This window comes from Gobio gobio (genome assembly GCF_949357685.1).
Source record: "Gobio gobio genome assembly, chromosome: 15".
Taxonomy (NCBI): domain Eukaryota; kingdom Metazoa; phylum Chordata; class Actinopteri; order Cypriniformes; family Gobionidae; genus Gobio; species Gobio gobio.
In genome coordinates, this window is record NC_137108.1 from 29,855,254 (window position 1) to 29,874,628 (window position 19,375).

The window sequence follows — 19,375 nt, forward strand, 5'->3', positions numbered from 1 at the left end:
CTACGGGAACTGGAATTCCGGGTTTGCTTAGAACTATGGGAAATGTAGTTTCACGCTGGGGCTATTGTGGTTGCGCTCACTAGATTTTGTTTTATCAAAAAACTACAATCCCAGTATGGATTGTGTGGGGAGAATGTGGTCCTTGGTATTTGTAGTTTTATTTACATACGTGCCCAGATGTGTTTGCGGTCTCAAGAGTTTTTGGAGTATCATTGACCACAGCGAGGCTGAAGTCCCCAAAATTACGGAAACAGCGAAAACACTGCAATGCTTTGAAAACGTTTGTGATGTTTAAAGTCAGAGATGGAAATATCAGATTAGTTGTGTTTCACTTTGAAACTGGTAAGTTGCATCATCGTTTCCCAGCTGTATAACGGGATTTTCGAATATTTAGCAATCAAGCTACATGCAAACACATTCAAGCGCGAGATTAATACATTATGAAAAAAAATCATGGACTGTCATTTGTTGTCGTTGAAGTACTACAGCAGATATGTAACTATGTTTGCATTTGTTAAAAGTATTGTTTAATTTGCAGCTTAGACACAAAGAGCTAGTGAAGACTTCAGTGAGCTCTGCAGCTGATTCATAAACATGACTTTTGTTAAACAAACTGTCAAGTGTCAATTCAGGCACAGTTTGCATTAGTTTGGAAAAAGCGTATGAGCTTGTAAAATCCTGGATTATGGTTTCTTATAATTATAAAAACCAAAAACAAACGAAAGATACAATGTTTTATACAAATGAAAGAAAAACATTTCCAGATCACTGTCATCTGAATTGTTTCTCTTAAAGGGCATATTAAGTAAATGACTTAGTAGTGTCTTATTTAGAGTATCAGAAGAGTCCTAAACAATGTCAATGTCTCTAATTGTGCTCAGATTTGCCAAGGTAACCAAGCACCAAAGCCATCAATCTGTACTAAAACAAATCCTCCCAAGAGTTTATTATTAGAGCTGCATAATCTAGATTAAGCATAATACTGTTACTTTATTTTAGCAAATGACAAAATGACAAATCAAATTTTTTTTTGCCTTTAATTATTTATTCTAAGGTGTTTTAAGAGATATCTTAGACAAAGTTGAATGAAACAACTGAGAACATGAGCAATGCAATTTTCTTGGTATTGTTGACATGTTATATATATATTTTGTTTTACTGCATACATTTCAAACACATCTAGTTCATTGATTGTGTGCTTTAACAGACTTTTGGTTTTAATCAAAATAAAACTAGCTGTAAATTTTAGTTAAAAATTAAGATTTAAAAAGTCAATGTTGACTAGTTTCTTGCAAGACTCCAGTGTTACTCTTGCTCCAGTGTTGTTGTTTTATGTCACATACTCCTGTAAGTCGGCCTTGGCATTGAGCACTGGTAATGTTTGGCACAGTAGGTCAGAGCAGGTGGTTTGTGCTCTGTGTGTGAGTGATCCTCTCTCTCTCCTGCAGAACTCTAGATCAGAGCTGCCAGGGGGACCTGCGGCTATGCCAAGCCCAGCAAGGCTTCACTTAGCTGGGTAACATCTGCTAAGGCCTCCCCTGCCTCCTGGACATCACAATGGTAAGAGTCAGAAACCAAGAGCTGTGCTGAGATTTAGAAGAGATTATGAGTATTGTATTAAGAGTTTTAAAATTTTCATTTTTTATTTTTATTTGTGGTATAATTATTGACAACAGTAGTTTTGTTAATTTTACTAAAAATAAACTGTGGGAGTATTAAAAGCGTGCATATTACTGACACATTAATGTCTCTAGAGATTTCCAACACACTTCTTCTGTCATATCAAAGAGTTATAAATGACTCTCTTTAAATATTTTGTCACATTAACAAGATGCATTTCACAGAGTAAAAAAACAGGTGTGAATGTAGAATGCAATTAAAAAGCTGTTAATTATACACTTATCATGAGGTATGTCCTATGAGAACCAAAAGATTTCACTTATAAGCTATAATTTGTAATTTGGGTATTCTAAGTCTAAATCAGATACATATTGTCTTCACATAAGTTATGAAATATTTATCATTATATATATATATATATATATATGCACACATTATATAATTATATATATATAATTTTATATAATTATATATATATATATATATATATATATATATATATATATATATATATATATATATATATATATATATATATATATATATATATATATATATATATATATATATATATATATATATATATATATATATATAATTATATAAAATTATATATATATAATTATATAATGTGTGCATATATATATATATATATATATATATGTGTTAAATAATGTGATAACATGTACAATATGTGCTTAATTTAAGGATTAGTTCACTTTAAAATTAAAATTTCCTGATAATTTACTCACCCCCATCTCATCCAAGATGTTTGTGTCTTTCTTTCTTCAGTCGAAAAGAAATTACGTTTTTTAGGAAAACATTCCAGGATTTTTCTTCACATAATGTACTTCAATTGCAGCCAACGAGTTGAAGGTCCAAGTCAATGCAGTTTCAAAGAGCTTTGAAGGGCTTCAGAGGCTCTGCATGATCCCAGACGAGGAATATGGTCTTATCTAGTGAAACCATCTGTCATTTTCAAGAAAAAATAAACATGTATATACTTTTTAACCTAAATTACTCTTTGCGCTGCTCTGTGCCATGGATTGCGCAATCACGTCGGAAAGGTCATGCTAGACGTAGGCGGAAGTACCACCCCAAGCAAACTTGCAAAGACTAATACAAACGCCCTTTACAGAAAAACTCCAACTTCAAAATCGTCCGACACAGTTGTTTAAACTCTGCAGACCCTGATCAGGGTCTGGAATGACATCATCAAGTATATACTTTAAATTTATGTCTGTGCAGGTGCTCTGACCTCATATGTGGTACCATTTGAAAGCTTAGAATGTCTACTTTCTGGAGATACTTATTTACTCTAAATTACTCTGGTACCATTTCCGCCTGGATTTGGCCTACCCAAATTGAAAAGCCTCCCATACTCACATACAGTGGTCTTAATACAATGGTTTTGGTGTTACCAGTAGGTTGCAGCAAATACTGGTAAAATATTTAAAAAAAAAAATTCTGTATTATGTATGCAAGATTTTAGACAAGACAATTTAAATGGATCTGAATGGAGGAAAATAACCTTTTTTATATACCCATATACAGTGGTATAAATGCAATATCCCTTTTTCATTTTACAGAAAACCCTGAAATTACATAAAACACTACTGAAATTGATAAATATTCTATTATATGTGGTGTGAATGTCTTTTTGAAACATATAAAATATATAAAAACAGACAAACAAAATAGGCACTTTTGATAGTTTTGGTTATAAATTCATTTTTGAAAGTGTATGTCTCAGGCCCTATGTGCTCTAGCACCCTGCAGACAGTTTTGGTTGTTTCCAGCATATGTCAGCAAACACTGGAAAAAAGATTTTAGTGACACTTGGATATTGCATTTAGACCACTGTATATTGGTATGGGGGATTTCATAAAAAGGGCTCCATCCAGATCCATTTAAATAAATCTTGCATACAACATGATACAGACAAAATTATTTTTTCCAGTATGTTCTGGAATCTAGTGGAACTAGACTGTATGTGTAGACTGTACCCACTGTATGCGGGTATGGGAAGCTTTTCAATTTGGGTAGCCCAAATCCAGGCGGAAATGGTCCCAGAAATGGTCCCAGAGCATAAGTCCACAAACCTTTTTTTTTGCTAAAGGATGTTTGTATTAGTCTTCACACGAGCGCTTTGTAAACACGGGGGCGGTACTTCTGCCTACGTCTAGCGTGACCTTTCCAACCTGATTACGTAATTTAGGGTATTTCTTTTTAGAAAATGACAGATGGTTTCGCTAGATAAGAACAATAGGTTACTGTCGTAACCCCGATTCTCTGAAACATCGAGTGGAGAGATCCACCTATGGGAAGGGCATCCGTACCTGACCTCTGCAGAAGCATCCAATTGCACCAAGTCTGACAAGACAGGCAGGAGCGCGCAGCCAATGCCCGGTAAGGCCCCGCCCCTTACCTGCGGGCATATATAGCCTGCACGCGCTACTGTACTCCAGTAAGAATATTTGCTTCTCGTGCGGCAAGCGGGGCAAGGCTGGTGGATCTCTCCACTCAATGTTTCAGAGAACCGGGGTTACGACAGTAACCTATTGTTCTCTTTCATCATCTCGTGTTCGAGATCCACCTATGGGAGAGACATGGACAGCTCCCCGATTGCCCAATATACTCACAGTGAGGTCCTGTTAGCCAGAAAAAGACGGTCACCCCCAAGTGGGCAGTGCTTGACACGTCTCATAATCATGAACCCGCCAAACGGACGCACACACGTAACTGCGATGTGCAAGCAGGACATAAAACGTGTGTGGCACACACAAAAGAAGGCAGGGTCAGGAAGACCCCACCCCCAAGACCGAATGTGCTACCGAGGTTCTGGTGACATCCAGCCTATAGTAACGCACAAACGTATGGGGAGAAGCCGAACTGGCAGCAGAGCAGAAATCCTGCAGTGATACTCCCCTGAACAGAGCCCAAGAGGCGGCTAAGCCCCTCGTGGAATGAGCTCTGATGTCCCCTGGAGGTTGCACTCCCTTCGATTCGTAAGCCAAAACTATAGCGTCCACAAACCAATGTGAAAGGCATTGTTTAGACAGGGGATCCCCTTTGTGGGGAGGAGCCCATGAAACAGAGTTGGTCACTCTTCCGGAAAGCACTGGTCCTAGCCAAATACGTCTGTAACACACAGACCGGACACAGGGCATTCAGCCTTTGATCCTCCGCAGAGGAAAAAGGGCGGAGGGTGAAAAGCGGAAAGCTCCAACACCTCCGATGTGAACGCAGGAAAACATTTCGGCATGAAGGCTGGATTAGGCTTAAGGAAAACCTTATTTCCGCCCAGAGAGAATTTAATGCACGAGGGGTGAACCGAGAGTGCATGTAACTCACTGACACGTTTGGCTGACGCCAAAGCCAAGAGCAAGGCTGTCTTGAAGGACAGCAACTTTAGGGAAATATTCCCCAGAGGCTCAAAAGGGAATTGAGACAGGGCTTCCAGCACCATGGAGAGGTCCCATTCAGGGATCGTTCCCCTAATAACTGGCAACGAAAGACGGGCACCCTTCATAAATCTGCGGATTAGAAGATGCTGCCCAACCGTTGAGCCCTCAAAACCCACATGACAAGTAGAAATAGCTGCCAGATAGACCTTAATAGTGGAAAAGGACCTCCCTTTATCCATGAGGTCTTGGAGGAAACACAAAATATCAGAAACTGAGCACTGATATGACGTGAGACCCCGCCCATCACACCACTCATCGAACACTTGCCACATACAGCCATATAAGGACCGTGTAGAAATGGCCCTGGCATTCTGTAGGGTAGCCACCACGCGCGGGGGAAGCCCTAACGCGCTCAGGTTCGCGCTCTCACGAGAGCTACCCTGTCCGGGTGTGGGTGATAAATCTCCCCGTTCGCTTGAGACAATAGGTCTGTGCGGAGGGGGAGGTGCCACGGCTAGGCATGTAACAGAGGAATTATCTCCACCAGCCAGGGCGCTTTGGGCCACCTGGGAGCTATCAGGATGAGAGACAGGTGACCCTCTTTCACCCTGGCCAGTGTTGGAATTATCAAGCACAGGGGAGGAAAGGCATACAGCAGCACTTTGGGCCATGGGTGGGCCAGTGCATCTACCCCGAGGGGCGCGTCCAAGTCCTTTAGCGAGAAGAACATAGGACAACGGCTGTTTTCGCGCGAGGCGAATAGATCTACGGACCCCTGTCCGAATCTCATCCAAATCATGTCTGCTATCTGAGGATGGAGGCGCCAATCTCCGAAGAGCGGGTTCCCCCTCGATAGAAGATCCACGCCTCTGTTCAGAATGCCCAGAACATGAGTCGCGCGTAACGACAGGAAAAATCGACTGCTCCATACCAAAAGCTTGTAAGCTAGAGCATGGAGTTTCGATGAGCGCACGCCGCCTTGACGATTGATATAAGCCACTGCCGTGGTATTGTCTCAGCGTACGAGCACATGATGTCCCTGCAGACGGGGCAGAAAATTATTCAGAGCCTTCCAAATAGTCAGAAGCTCTAAATAATGTATGTGCTCTGAACGTAGTTTGCTCGGCCACAAAACGTTCACAGTTCTGCCCTCTTGGGTGGCACCCCAGCCTGTTAAGGACGCATCCGTCGTCACAACTTTCCGCAACATAACCGTCCCGAGAGGGGCGCCCTGTGCGTAAAAGTCCACGCTCTTCCAGTGGCGCAGAGCTGCAGAGCTGCAGCGCGGGTGCGCGTGCGTCACTGTCACAGAACGGCAAAGATCGTGTAACGGGCTGAAATGTAGTGACAAAACCCACTTCATGAACGCCCTCATTCTCAGGAGTACTAGTGGCAAAACCTGGATAGATGGAGCCATAAGACCCTGTAGCCTGAGACATGTGCGATATTGTACCCTCGCCCCTTCTCTGAACTGCGACAGACAGTTCATCAGAGAGAGAACGTGCTCCTGTGAGAGACGCGCTCACATGGAGACTGAGTTAAGCTCCATGCCCAGGAATATCACATTCTGGCTGTGTGTAAAATTGCTTTTGTTCACATTCACCCTGAAGCTCAGAGATGTAATGTGCGCGAGCACGCGGCAGGTGTCCTGCAACACCTTTCCCCTCGAATCGGCTATGATGAGCCAATCGTCTATGTATGTCAGGATCCGTAGACCAGACATTCTCAAGGGAGTCAAGCCCGCTTCCGCACACAGACAGGAGCTGCGAGGGCTTAGACTCATCAAACGGCAGGATCGTGAATTCGTAACAAATGCCTTGATAGGCGAAACGAAGACACTTCCTGTGAGGTGGATAAATGCTTATGTGGAAAAAAGCATCTTTCAGATCGACCGATGTGAACCAGTCGTTCCGTTTTATGGCGCGGACGAGCGAACCATGAGTTAACATTCTGATATTGTATTTCCTCAAATGTTTGTTCAACACCCTGATGTTCAGAATAGGACGGGGGAACCGTCCTTCTTTGGAACCAGGAAATAACGAGAATGAAAACCCTGGTTTATCAGATTGGGGGGTACCACCTGAATCGCACCTTTGCTCAGCAGAGAGGAGATTTCCTCTTTCAGAACGCGCGCCGTGTTTTCCTCTGTGTGAGAAAAACGAACGCTGGTGAAAAGTGGGGGTTTCATTGCAAACTGCAGACGATAACCCTGCGATATTGTACACAATACCCATACGGGTGGTTCTGCAGCTCGCGAAGCAGACACACGGCTCACGAGCATGCCCACTCACGCCGTGCTGGCTTCGTGTTTGCCCAGCTGGCTTATTTGTGATGCAATGACGCCCTCTAGTGGAGAAACTAGGGACGGCATGCGTGGGTTCAGAGAGCTGTCCACTCTTTGCAGAGAAAAGTGCTTTCCCTGCAGAGAGAGGGTATCTCTCTGTAACGAATTAATATGATTCGTCTGATTTAACGTGTTTTTGTGTGTTTTGTTTTAGGGAAAACACTGGGGTTTGGGAAAAACCCCAGGGCCGAAGCCTTTATTAGCTGAGTGAGGGGACACAGTATGTGCGGTGTGGTGACACTGCTTTTGCACTTTCCCTCACAACAGACCCCCTGAATGGGGGGGGAGGGGGCACACCCCATCCACTAAACACATAGGCTGGGCAGCCACGGGAGGGGGGCACCCTCCAGAAGAAACCCTCCGTCTTTTGGACAGGGTTACTGCAGAAAGAGAGTTCAAAGAGCTTGTCGCTCGAGACACACCCAATCCACTAAACACATAGGCTGGGCAGCCACGGGAGGGGGGCACCCTCCAGAAGAAACCCTCCGTCTTTTGGACAGGGTTACTGCAGAAAGAGAGTTCAAAGAGCTTGTCGCTCGAGACACACCCAATCCACTAAACACATAGGCTGGGCAGCCACGGGAGGGGGGCACCCTCCGGAAAAAACCCTCCGTCTTTTGGACAGGGTTACTGCAGAAAGAGAGTTCCAAGAGCTTGTCGCTCGAGAACGGTTTTGATGAAAGTTACGTCCCGGGGCCGGGGAATTAGGCAAACGCACCTGGCTAGGGGCCGCCTTCCTAAGAAGGCACAACTTGAAGGCCTCGTCCTCCTCCTCCTCCTGGTCACATCCTACAAAGTAAAGCGCCATGGAGCGGCCAAAGGTTTGAAAAGCCTGACGAGCGTTATGGAGAAACGAGGTTGTAAACCGTGATGATCTCCTTCCATAATGCAGGAGAGGAAGATCCCTAGCTGTTGGCCCAGGTCGTCCAAAATTTCCGCCTGGTAAGCGGAGAGGAGGAGACATTTAGGGCCCTAACAGCCAAGGCCGAGGATTGGCCTGGTGCACCGAAGCAGAAAACGGTTCATCAGGGCGAGCAGCCCTCCCTGGACTGGGTTGAGGTGCCTGGCGATCGCTCAATAGCGGGCGGTTAACCCATGCCGAGAGCCGCCATATTTTAACCTCCAGAACCGCAAGACCGTGTTTAAGGTTGAGCGGGTCGGTCCAGTAATGCCGTGTGTGCTTAGCGCACGCTAGGAGAACGTGAAAGTTGTTACCTCAGGCCGAGGGGAGCTCCCAGCATTTTACCGTCGTAAATATCCCTCTCCTGGTCGGTGGCGCTCTGTGGAGCCGATGTTGAGACAAGCGGCCGCTCGCTCACACATCCAGGAAGATGGATTGAGGCAAGGCTGCGGGGGCGCTAGCCTGGGGAATGCCAGAGGGCGGGATGGCCTCCTCGTCCTCTGATGGTGCGTTCACACCGGACGCGAATGAAACGTTTCGCGCTAGTGATTTACATGTTAAGTTACATTTCATGTTAAGTCAATGCAAAGACGCGAATAGGCATTCTGCAGCGCAATTCGCGTGAATGAGAAGTCCCGCACGTCGTCATCACCGGACCCTGCCGGATCGTCGGCGAGCAGGGGGTTTCCCGCAAAGATGTCCTCTTCGGGGAACTCAGGATTGGGCTGGTCAGCCCAGACAAGAGCAGTCACGCCCCGGGAGGTCCCCGGTGGCGGGCTGTCGTCACTATGTCCCACTGGGTAGCAGCAACTTATGGTGGCGTCTCAGGAGTAACAAGGCAGCACCAGGCAGTGACTGCAGTTCTCCGGATTCTCTATGGCCTCTTCCGCGTGCTTGAGGCCCAAGCAGACCGCGCAGAAAGGGTGAATATCATAGCGGCAAGAGCATCACATGCGGCCGGGCAGGCCCGTGATAAACTAGCGCCGGAAAGAAGCAGGAATAGAGAGCGACATACCGGCGAAGAACTCAGAACAAATCTGTGGCGGCAGCCGTGGAACAGGAATGACGAGGAAGAGCGTGGGCGGCTCCGAGAGCAGACACAGAGAAACTGGCAGAATAGGCACTGTCACGCCCGGCGGAGGCTGATCCGAAGATATTTCCTCCTGCAGACAATAAGTGAGCAGCGCAAATTCGACCGAGCTGTATCAGTGCAGAGATCGCGAGAAGCCAATGTCAACTGGAGTACAGTAGCGCGTGCAGGCTATATATGCCCGCAGGTAAGGGCTCCTGCGCGCTCCTGCCTGTCTTGTCAGACTTGGTGCAATTGGATGCTTCTGCAGAGGTCAGGTACGGATGCCCTTCCCATAGGTGGATCTCGAACACGAGATGATGAAAGAGAACCTATTCCTTAGGTGGGATCGTGCAGAGTCCTCTGAAGCCCTCTGAAACTGCATTGATTTGGACCTTCAACGTTTGGGTTGCCATTGAAGTACATTATATGGAGAAAAATCCTGAAATGTTTCCCTCAAAAAACGTAATTTCTTTTCCACTGAAGAAAGAAAGACATGAACATCTTGGATGGCATGGGGGTGAGTAAATGATCAGGAAATTTTCATTTTGAAGTGAACTAATCCTTTAAGTTAGAGCTAGAACTTATATATGTCCACACAATTTGGTATTTCATTGCGTCATGACACACGATACAATTGAAATGTGGAATGCCCACTTTAGTTTGACCCTTGTGTCCCTTTAGCCTCGGCATGTACAGTATGAATGAAAACAACCCATTCAATGGCCTCGATGTTGAATGTGACCCTTATATTAATATTTAATGAAGTGAAGGGTAAGTGAATGTTTCTGAGGGTAGCTTGGCTCTCTCCAGGGTTAAGTGAGCTGTTAATAATTGATGATGTGCTGATTTTTATGGTTCTTTGAGCGTGTTAATAGAATAACGTACTTACTGACTGCACCAATAGAATAATGCAGTTAACGTGTGTTTGGAGAATAATGTAATTAGCATGTGTTCGAAGGGTTATTGCTGAGGGAGAGAGCAGGCAGATACACACATCTACATGATCTGTGAGGGAACACAGTATGTGTCGGTCATTGCTTTCTAACCTTATAAACACCCAACTGATTCAAATCTTGTTTCATCTTTTTCATTTCCGCTGACTCTCTCTCTTCTTCTCTTTTCCCCCTCTCTCGCTCTTTCTCATTGATTTTCTGTTTGTTTTTCAATCACATTATTTCCCGCACACAGCGGTGTAGCCAGCGGCTAAATGGCCCCTCTCCTACTAATTGGACGTTTAATTAGATCACAGATTTGGCCCAATTAGTCGCTGTAGGGAGGATAGGGGATAGCCTGGGGGGCTGTGTGTGTCTTTGGGTGCGTGTTTATGTGAATAGATGGTGAAGAGCGAAAGCGAGGGACGGAGATACAGAGAAGGGGGAGTAAGAGAGAGAATGGGAGGGTGGAAGAGAGATATCTCTCTCTAGGCTGCCTCATTAGAGATGTCAGAAAGGGTCTGCCATGATACTTCCCCCCTCACTATGAGTCCGGCCCCAAGAGACCTATCAGAGCAACCTGGCCCAAGTGTGCTCCGGGGACTCAGACCGTGCCATCTCTCAGTCTCAGCAGCAGCTGCAGTTCAAATCACTGCCGTATTACCTGAGAGAGCCACCAGCAGTCTCAGTTTATCAGTGAATGATGCCATACCTTCATGAAAACATACAGATCAAGGATGTTTCCTCAGAGATGGAACTGAATTTTGTACTAAAGGTTCAATACAAAATATGATATCAAATAGGCAGCATTTATTTTGCCTCCCATAGAGGTCTCTGAGCTGATGGTCCTAAAGCATAGTGTAAGTGTTAGGGTGTGCCTCTACATCAATGTGATTGGCTGATTAAGCGGTCAACGATATAATGGCTGCCTATCATGTTCACAACTGGCCTGCAAATCGATGCATGACCTGAATGGGTCAAACTTAGAAATGCATACTCGTTGGACTCATTCAGGCCATCTTCGTTGAGGTAACCTGCTTGGACATGATGACATTACTACTTTCAGTTGAGTTTGTATTGAAAAGAGCTTGAAATGTCTTTTTGAAATTAAAGGTCCCGTTTTTCCTGATTTTTTTGAAGCTTTGATTGTGTTTACAGTGTGCAATATAACATGTGTTCATGTTTCGCGTGTACATTTTTTTATCTGTATACCGTTTTTTTCACTGTCCTAAAAACGGCTCGAAGATTTCCTTATTCTATGAAGTCCCTCCTTCAGAAATACGTAATGGTTTCTGATTGTGCCAGCGGTTCCCATGTTGTGATTCGACAGCAGCTTAGCGCACGTTGCCCGGAAAGGTCACGCCTCTTACCATAACGGGGAGATGCATGTGCTCAAAGTACAGCGTCCCTGAAGGCCAAACAAAGGTGATTTGACTCTGGGATGAAAATAACAGCGTCTGGACGACATGGCGACAAACACACTCTACAAACGCGACCGAACGCAACCTTGAACGCAACACTTCCTCTTCTCCACGTGGGAGTGCAACAAGACCACGCCCCCTTTTTTGCGTATTCTTGTGGGCGGAGGTTAGTCAAAAAACTGTTCTACTGACGTCATTAAAGCAGGATGTACAGGGATGTAGTCGCTGTACGCTTTGAAAGGGAACTTCTGTTAAATAAAATATCTCGCTTGTCATTGAACTTTGAGCTTTATAATTTTACAGGTATTATTTATGCGCTAACAGCAACATTACACACTAACTAAAGTTTGAAAAATGGGATCACGAAGAACAGGACCTTTTAAATGATTTTTTGTGAGCTTTCAGCTCTGAAATTAAAGCACATTTGTTGGCTAATGGTCCTAAACTAGGTGACTATTAAAAATTATTGAAGTTTGAAAATAAAAGCCAAGAATTCTGTTTTACACGGATCAGGCATAACATGACGGGTGAAGTGAATAACACTGATTCTCTTCATCACTGCACCTGTTAGTGGCTGGGATATATTTGGCTGCAAGTGAACATTTTGTCCTCAAAGCTGATGTGTTAGAAGCAGGAAAATGGGTAAGCTTAAGGATTTGAGTTTGACAAAGGCCAAATTGTGATGGCTAGATAACTGGGTCAGAGCATCTCCAAAACTGCAGCTCCTGTGGGGTGTTCCCGGTCTAGAGTGGTCAGTATCTTTTAAAAGTGGTCCAAGGAAAGAACAGTGGTGAACTGGCGACAGGGTCATGGGCGGCCAAGGCTCATTGATGCACGTGGAGAGCGAAGGCTGGCCTGTGTGGTCTGAATCTGTAGCTTCTGTAGCTCAATTTTCTCAAGAAGTTAATGCTGGTTCAGATAGAAAGGTGTCAGAATACACATTGCATCGCAGTTTGTTGCGAACCACCCCTGTCCACCACCAAAAGCGCCAACAGTGGGCATGTGAGCATCAGAACTGGACCACAGAGCAATGGAAGAAGGTGGCCTGGCCTAATGAATCACGTTTTATTTTTCATCACATGGATGGTGCGTGTAGTGCCGCTTACCTGGGGAACACATGGCACCAGGATGCACTATGGGAAGAAGGAAAGCCGGCAGAGGCAGTGTGATACTTTGGGTAATGTTCTGCTGGGAAACCTTGGGTCCTGCCATCCATGTGGATGTTACTTTGACATGTACCACCTACCTGAGCATTGTTGCAGACCATGTACACCCTTTCATGGAAACTGGTGGCTGTGGCCTCTTTCAGCAGGATAATGCGCCCTGCCACAAAGCAAAAATGGTTCAGGAATTGTTTGAGGAGCACAACAACGAGTTTGAGGAGTTGACTTGTCCTCCAAATTCCCCAGATCTCAATCCAATCGAGCATCTGTGGGATGTGCTGAACAAACAAGTCCGATCCATGGAGGCCCCACCTCCCAACTTACAGAACTTAAAGGATCTGCTGCTAACATCTTGGTGCCAGATACCACAGCACACCTTCAGGGGTCTAGTGGAGTCCATGCCTCGACGGGTCAGGGCTGTTTTGGCAGCAAAAGCACAATATTAAGAATATAATGTTGTGCCTGATCGGTGTATGTTTTAATAGCAATATTGAATAAAAAGTGTTAAGTGTTTGTTATTATGTGTGTGTGTTTATACTGTATATGTATGCACGGATTTCTCTATTGCACTGATGGCATCTAATTGTCCCTTGATTATGTGCAGTGTGTTTTTATACATCTTAAAGGTCCCATGGCATGGATTTTTTAATTATTTTATAATGTTTCCTGAGGTGTACTTATATTGTAAGTATGGTTTTTACATCAAAAAATGTCAGAATTTAGAAATAAAAAGCATTTTTTCTATACTGATATTTGCCCTGTGGCTTGAATGCTCTGTTTCAAGGGGCGTGTCTGATGTGAGACTTCAGTGAAAACGCACTGTTGCGATTGGCTGACATCTTTGCATTTGAAATTATGTGGCGGAGGGGGCGTGGTTTAGCGAGATCTGCAAGCACTGCCAGTCCAGAGAGAGACGGACTGGGCGCACAAGATTGCTAAGAAAGTTTAATTGTACCGAGTTGTTGAGAGCGCTGTGACCGCAAGTTTATTTTGTTTGTATCTGAGAGTTCTGAATAAACACGAGTCCCAGTCACGCGACCCTGTCTTCTTCTTCTTCTTCCTCCTCCTTATTTTACGAACTTTGTAACATGTTGAAAGTGTTGATTATAGCATTATTTTCGATCTTTTCCCATCACATGAAAGGCTTGAGCATTGAGTACGCAGGCGGTCTGTTGATCGCGTGAATGCAGTGATCTTGTCATTGCAGCGCTATTTCTCTCACAAAATGCTTTGACTACAACTAACAGCAAACACGACATCGACAGGAATACAGTAAGAGCTTTGTTGTGCAGCATAACAGCGTCATTCATTATAACGGCAGTTTGGACAAGTGTGCAGATACACTCGCGATATGTGATTGACAGCTTCAGCCATTATAAAGAGAGTGTTCTTTGATCGCTCTCTGTAATCATTTAAATAACGGATTTGTTTAATGCTACTAACAGAAACCATGTGCAGTTTATCGTTTTAGTCACTGGCTTGATTCACCGATGCATTACGCTCCGGGCATCAAGACTGCCAGCGGCGGGACTGACAGTATTAAACGATTTAGAAAGAAAGTCTGTGTGAACTTGAATGCTTAGCTACACATCAGAAATCACTGATCACATATCAGGCATTAATGAACACTGTTACTCTGTCGAATCCATATGGTAAAAGTCTGTTTGTAAAGCCTGTGCTGACATCGCAACTGATAAACGGAATCCATTTTCTCCAAATTCTCTGGGCGGGCAAAGCAGAGGAAGGGGAGGTAACCTTTCCCCGTATGACGACATACAGGGAAGATTCCAGATCGTCTCGTCTGAGCTCTCATTTTCTCAAAGGCAGAGCAGGACACCCAGAACTCAGTTTACACCTATCAAAATTTCTAGCCACTTGGGGACCATATACAGGCTAGGGGAACTCATATTAATGTTAAAGGGATAGTTCACCCAAAATTGAAAATTCTGTCATAATTTACTCACCCTGAAGTTGTTCCAAACCTGTATGAGTTTCTTTGTTCTGCTAAACACAAAAGAAGATATTTAGAAGAATGTTTGTAACAAAGCAGATAGAGCAACCATTGACTACCATAGTAGGGGAAAAAAATACTATGGTAGTGAATGGTTGCTCTATCTGCTTGGTTACAAACCAAGAAAAATTTCATTTTTCAAAAAACCTCATAAAATGAAAATTTCATGCCATGGGACCTTTAAGATGTCACACATGTTCGACAGTGTGTATTGTTTAACTGTTTAATAGCACTTATGTTTTTCACTTGTTGTGACTGACACTTTTGGAACTATATAATTGCATTACTTTGCCCATTGGAAGGCACACCTCGTTCACCAGAGGGACTCATTTGTCGCTCTGCATTATGGGGGACCACAGCTAATGAGGCACAAGGTGATCATGTCAGTCAAGACACACTATGGATGGCATCCGCCGGGATGCTTGCATGCATCCACAGCATGGAGCCCTTTCTCCTTGGAGAAAATATGGAGGATTTGCCCTCTGGGCATTAGATGAAAGAACCGGTGTCTCTCAGCGAGATACTTAGAAGAGATTTGAATAAAAGCACTGTTTTTGGAAAGGGAGAGGTTGATGTGAATCATACAGATCTGCTATTGCAATGCCAGGCACTGCTTTACTGACAAATGTGCACACAGCTCAACTTCTGACCCTGTGGTTTGTTCTTCATTATTCTTTCTTTTTTTTCTACTCTGTCTCTCTTTCTCCTTAAATCCTGACTCAGCTGGTTGTTCAATAAGATGCTGGTGGGGAGTCATTTGGCTGGGCTAGACAAGCTGGATGGTTGCCACACACACACACACACACACACACACACACACACACACACACACACACACACACACACACACACACACACACACACACACACACACACACACACACACACACACACACACTTAAGATGAAGTGCTCTCCTTCTTGTGTACATTGTATGAATCCTTAATGTGTTCCAGAGTTTCAATGGGAAGATGTGAAAGTCTAAATCAGTGTTATTTGACTCTATATCATGTTTTTTTTTTTTCTCACTTTTATCTAAAACTTTATTTTAAATTAATAATCATACAACTTCTCACTTGAGCATTTCTGTAAAACAGTTAATATGACAGATGCTGTATATTTTTGGAATTGTAATAGCTGTAAATGTTATTATTAAGTGAATTACTAGCTAGTTGAAATGATTCACACTTAAATTTGAAGCTGTGCTAATCTACAATAGCAAAGATTGTTAATTAAATTAGTCAAAAATTAATATGCACCATTCAGATGATCATCAATATAATGCCACTATAGTTATATATTAGATTTTCCTTCACCATTTTTAACAAAAATTGATTAAAAAAATATTAATATGTTGAGAATTACCAGCCTCTTTTCAAAGAAGTCTGAATCCCTTTTATTTTGCATTCGAGAGAAAGTCGTTTGATTTGTATGCCAGGCATTGTTGTTATTAAGTCCCAGTGTGTGTGTTTGCATGTATGTGTGCGTCCTAGTCTGGAGGAAATTGAGGAAAGCTTGTGGTCGATATGAGCGAAGACTACATAAAAACCTTCTCTCACGGAAAATCACTTCCCACGCGATCACGCACTCACACTCACACTCACACTCACACACACACACACACACACACACACACACACACACACACACACACACACACACACACACACACACACTAACGCACGGTCAGACGCAAACACGCTTGCGAGTACACGTACAGATAGAGCTCTTCCCTTACGCGCACACCTTCGTCAAAGGCATCCCCCTGCTGTCTTTTTTCCACATTGCGAACCCAAAAGCAGACTGTGTGTGCCCATGTTTTTTTGTGATGTCTGATTTCCTTCGTTTAAGTACATGGAGTCATATAAAGCTGAATTATAGTGTATCGGAGAGCATTTAAAGGCTTTAATCAGAACATGCACACACAAACACACATGCTACTGAAGTAGTTGTAACTCTTAGTAGTTTTATGAGTCTGCATTAACTAACCCCAATTACCCTCTCATGAGGTGCGTGAGAACAGAGCGGCTAATTAGTTGTGTGTGTGCGAGACAAGAAAGAATGGCAAAGAAAAAGGGATTGTATGATTGGTTTATAGTGCTCATTGAAAAAGTTATTTCTGCGGTCATAAACAAGCTTCACACACATTTAGTGTAGATTTGTGTACGTAATTGTTTTTTTTTTAGTCTCTTGCAATATTGATGAGCATGAATAAGAGATGAGTTGGGCAGGGTGTGTCCCAGTGGGGGATTTGCCCCCTCCCTGCTACTTCCTGTCTGAGGATTACCCAGCATTCCAGCTGAACCACTGCGAGTGCATGCAATGGTTAGTTCGGTCACTGTTCAAAGGTTGATTCCGAAAGAGTGAGTTTAGATTTTAGGCCTATAATCTTGACGTTTGGCCCTCTGAGTAAACATATTGCATGATCGCTGATGTGTGTTTGTGTACCAGGCGATGCTGCTCCCCCAGAATCCATCTCAGGTGCACGCGGCCGCTGTGAATGGAGACAAGAACACCTTACAGAAACTGATCACAGGTATCACACACACAGCCATGGTCAGAATTATTGCCACCCTTGGTAAATATGAACAAAAAGCCTGTGAAATATGTGAAAATCTGCATTGTTAATCCTTTTGATCTTTAATTAAAAAATTCACAAAAGCCTAACATTTCATTGAAGCAAGGTAAGCAATTGAAAAAAATAATGGGTGTGGGATCTCATTATGAAATAAATGTTTTTCTCCCAAACACACTGGCTACGATTATTGGCACCCTTTTATTCAATACTTTTTGCAACCTCCATTTGCCAAGATAACAGCTCTGAGTCTGCTCCTATAATGCCTGATGAGTTTGGAGAACACCTGACAAGAGTTCAGAGACCTTTCCTCCATACAGAATCTCTTCAGTTCCTTCAGATTCCCAGCTCTATGTTGGAGCCTCTACTCTTCAGTTCACCCTACTCATTTTCTATAGGGTTCAGGTCAAGGGACTGGGACTTCGATGGTCACGGCAGATACTTAATTTTGTGCTCAGTGACCCATTTTTGTGTGATGTTTTAGTGTAAAAGTCTTTACTGTAGTCACTCTTTACTGTGAAATTAAGAATACTATTGAATAATTTTCATTTATATACACCATGAATTCAATGAGTAACTTATTTATTGACCTTTTGAAGTACATTCTTTAGTATAAGTGTATTGCCTGATATATTACATCTGGCATCTTGCATTGTCCTGACCTGTATGTTTTTTGACCTATGCTGTACTAACTACAACCATGTAGATAATTTACACTGATACCAACAAGTACCATTTAGCAATTTATGGATGAACTGAAAATCTTGCTCTGCTTACAGTTTAACTCCCATGGCCTTATGGGATAGCAAAGTGTCCACTAGCTCACACTTCACATTCAGAAAAAATGGGTAGCGTAAGTGGTGATGGTTATTAGTACATTTAATAACCACACAAAAATACCATTAAAATCATTGTGATATCCCAGGTGAAAAATACGTACTATTAAATGCATTAAAATGTACTTGAGTATGTTTTTAGTACCATACAAATATACTGGAATGCATTTTAATACAATCTTTTTCATCTGGGATTGCTTAGTTTTATATCATAATTCTACTGTGAATATTCAATAGATCACTACCTATTTAATTTTATATTAAAGGGTTAGTTCACCCAAAAATGAAAATTCTGTCGTTAATTGCTCAACCTCATGTCGTTCCAACCCCATAAGACTTTCGCTCATCTTCGGAACAAAGTGGTAGTTGCGTAGCTGTCAACGGAGGGACAGAAAATGTAATCGAAAAGATCTTCATTTGTGTTTCGTGTTTCATTTGTGTTCCGAAGATGAACGAAAGTCTTACGGGTTTGGAACGACATGAGGTTGAGAAATGAATGATACAATTTTCATTTTTGGGTGAACTATCCCTTTAAATGTGGATTTCAATAACAGGTTAGGGTTGAGTCTTTTATGTGTGTGTGTGCTTTGTGTTCACAGCAGAGTCTTGTCTGCGGGACAGCGAGGATCAGTTTGGCCGGACTCCTCTGATGTATTGTGTGCTGGCTGACCGCTTGGACTGTGCAGAGGTGCTGCTTAAGGCCGGTGCAGCCGTCAACAAGACTGACCACAGTCAGAGGACTGCTCTTCACCTTGCAGCACAGAAGGTGACACACACACACACACAACCCCACACAGCCGCCTGTCTCTGAGCTGACCCCGTTTCTGATAGACACTTATGAAAGGTTGGTGTTGTTAGGGTTTACTGCCCTCTAGTGTTTGTGATGTTGACACATTTCTCCCTGAGATTTAAATATGAGAGCGCTTGTATGTGTTATGGTATTTTGACTTAATACACGGGATGGTTTGAATGAGACAAGAGGAAAGGATTGGATAGCAGAGCAGAGTGGAGAGGAAAGGAGAAGAGTGTGAGGAGTGGAAGACAGGGAGGACAGGATTGATGGGTAACACTCTGACATCTAGATCAATAAGAGC

The 19,375-nt window shown here is 43.4% G+C and overlaps 1 protein-coding gene across 1 annotated transcript in view; it reads left to right on the forward strand.

Annotated features, from left to right (window-relative positions):
- Positions 1–165: 165 nt before the first annotated feature.
- Positions 166–19,375, forward strand: part of invs (inversin) — a 41,426-nt gene continuing 22,216 nt past the window's right edge. The window contains exons 1-4 of the mRNA XM_079836750.1: positions 166–342; positions 1,449–1,560; positions 17,322–17,406; positions 18,881–19,047. Coding sequence (XP_079692876.1) covers positions 1,558–1,560; positions 17,322–17,406; positions 18,881–19,047 — 255 coding nt within the window. The 5' untranslated portion in view covers positions 166–342; positions 1,449–1,557. The remainder of the gene's footprint in view (positions 343–1,448; positions 1,561–17,321; positions 17,407–18,880; positions 19,048–19,375) is intronic.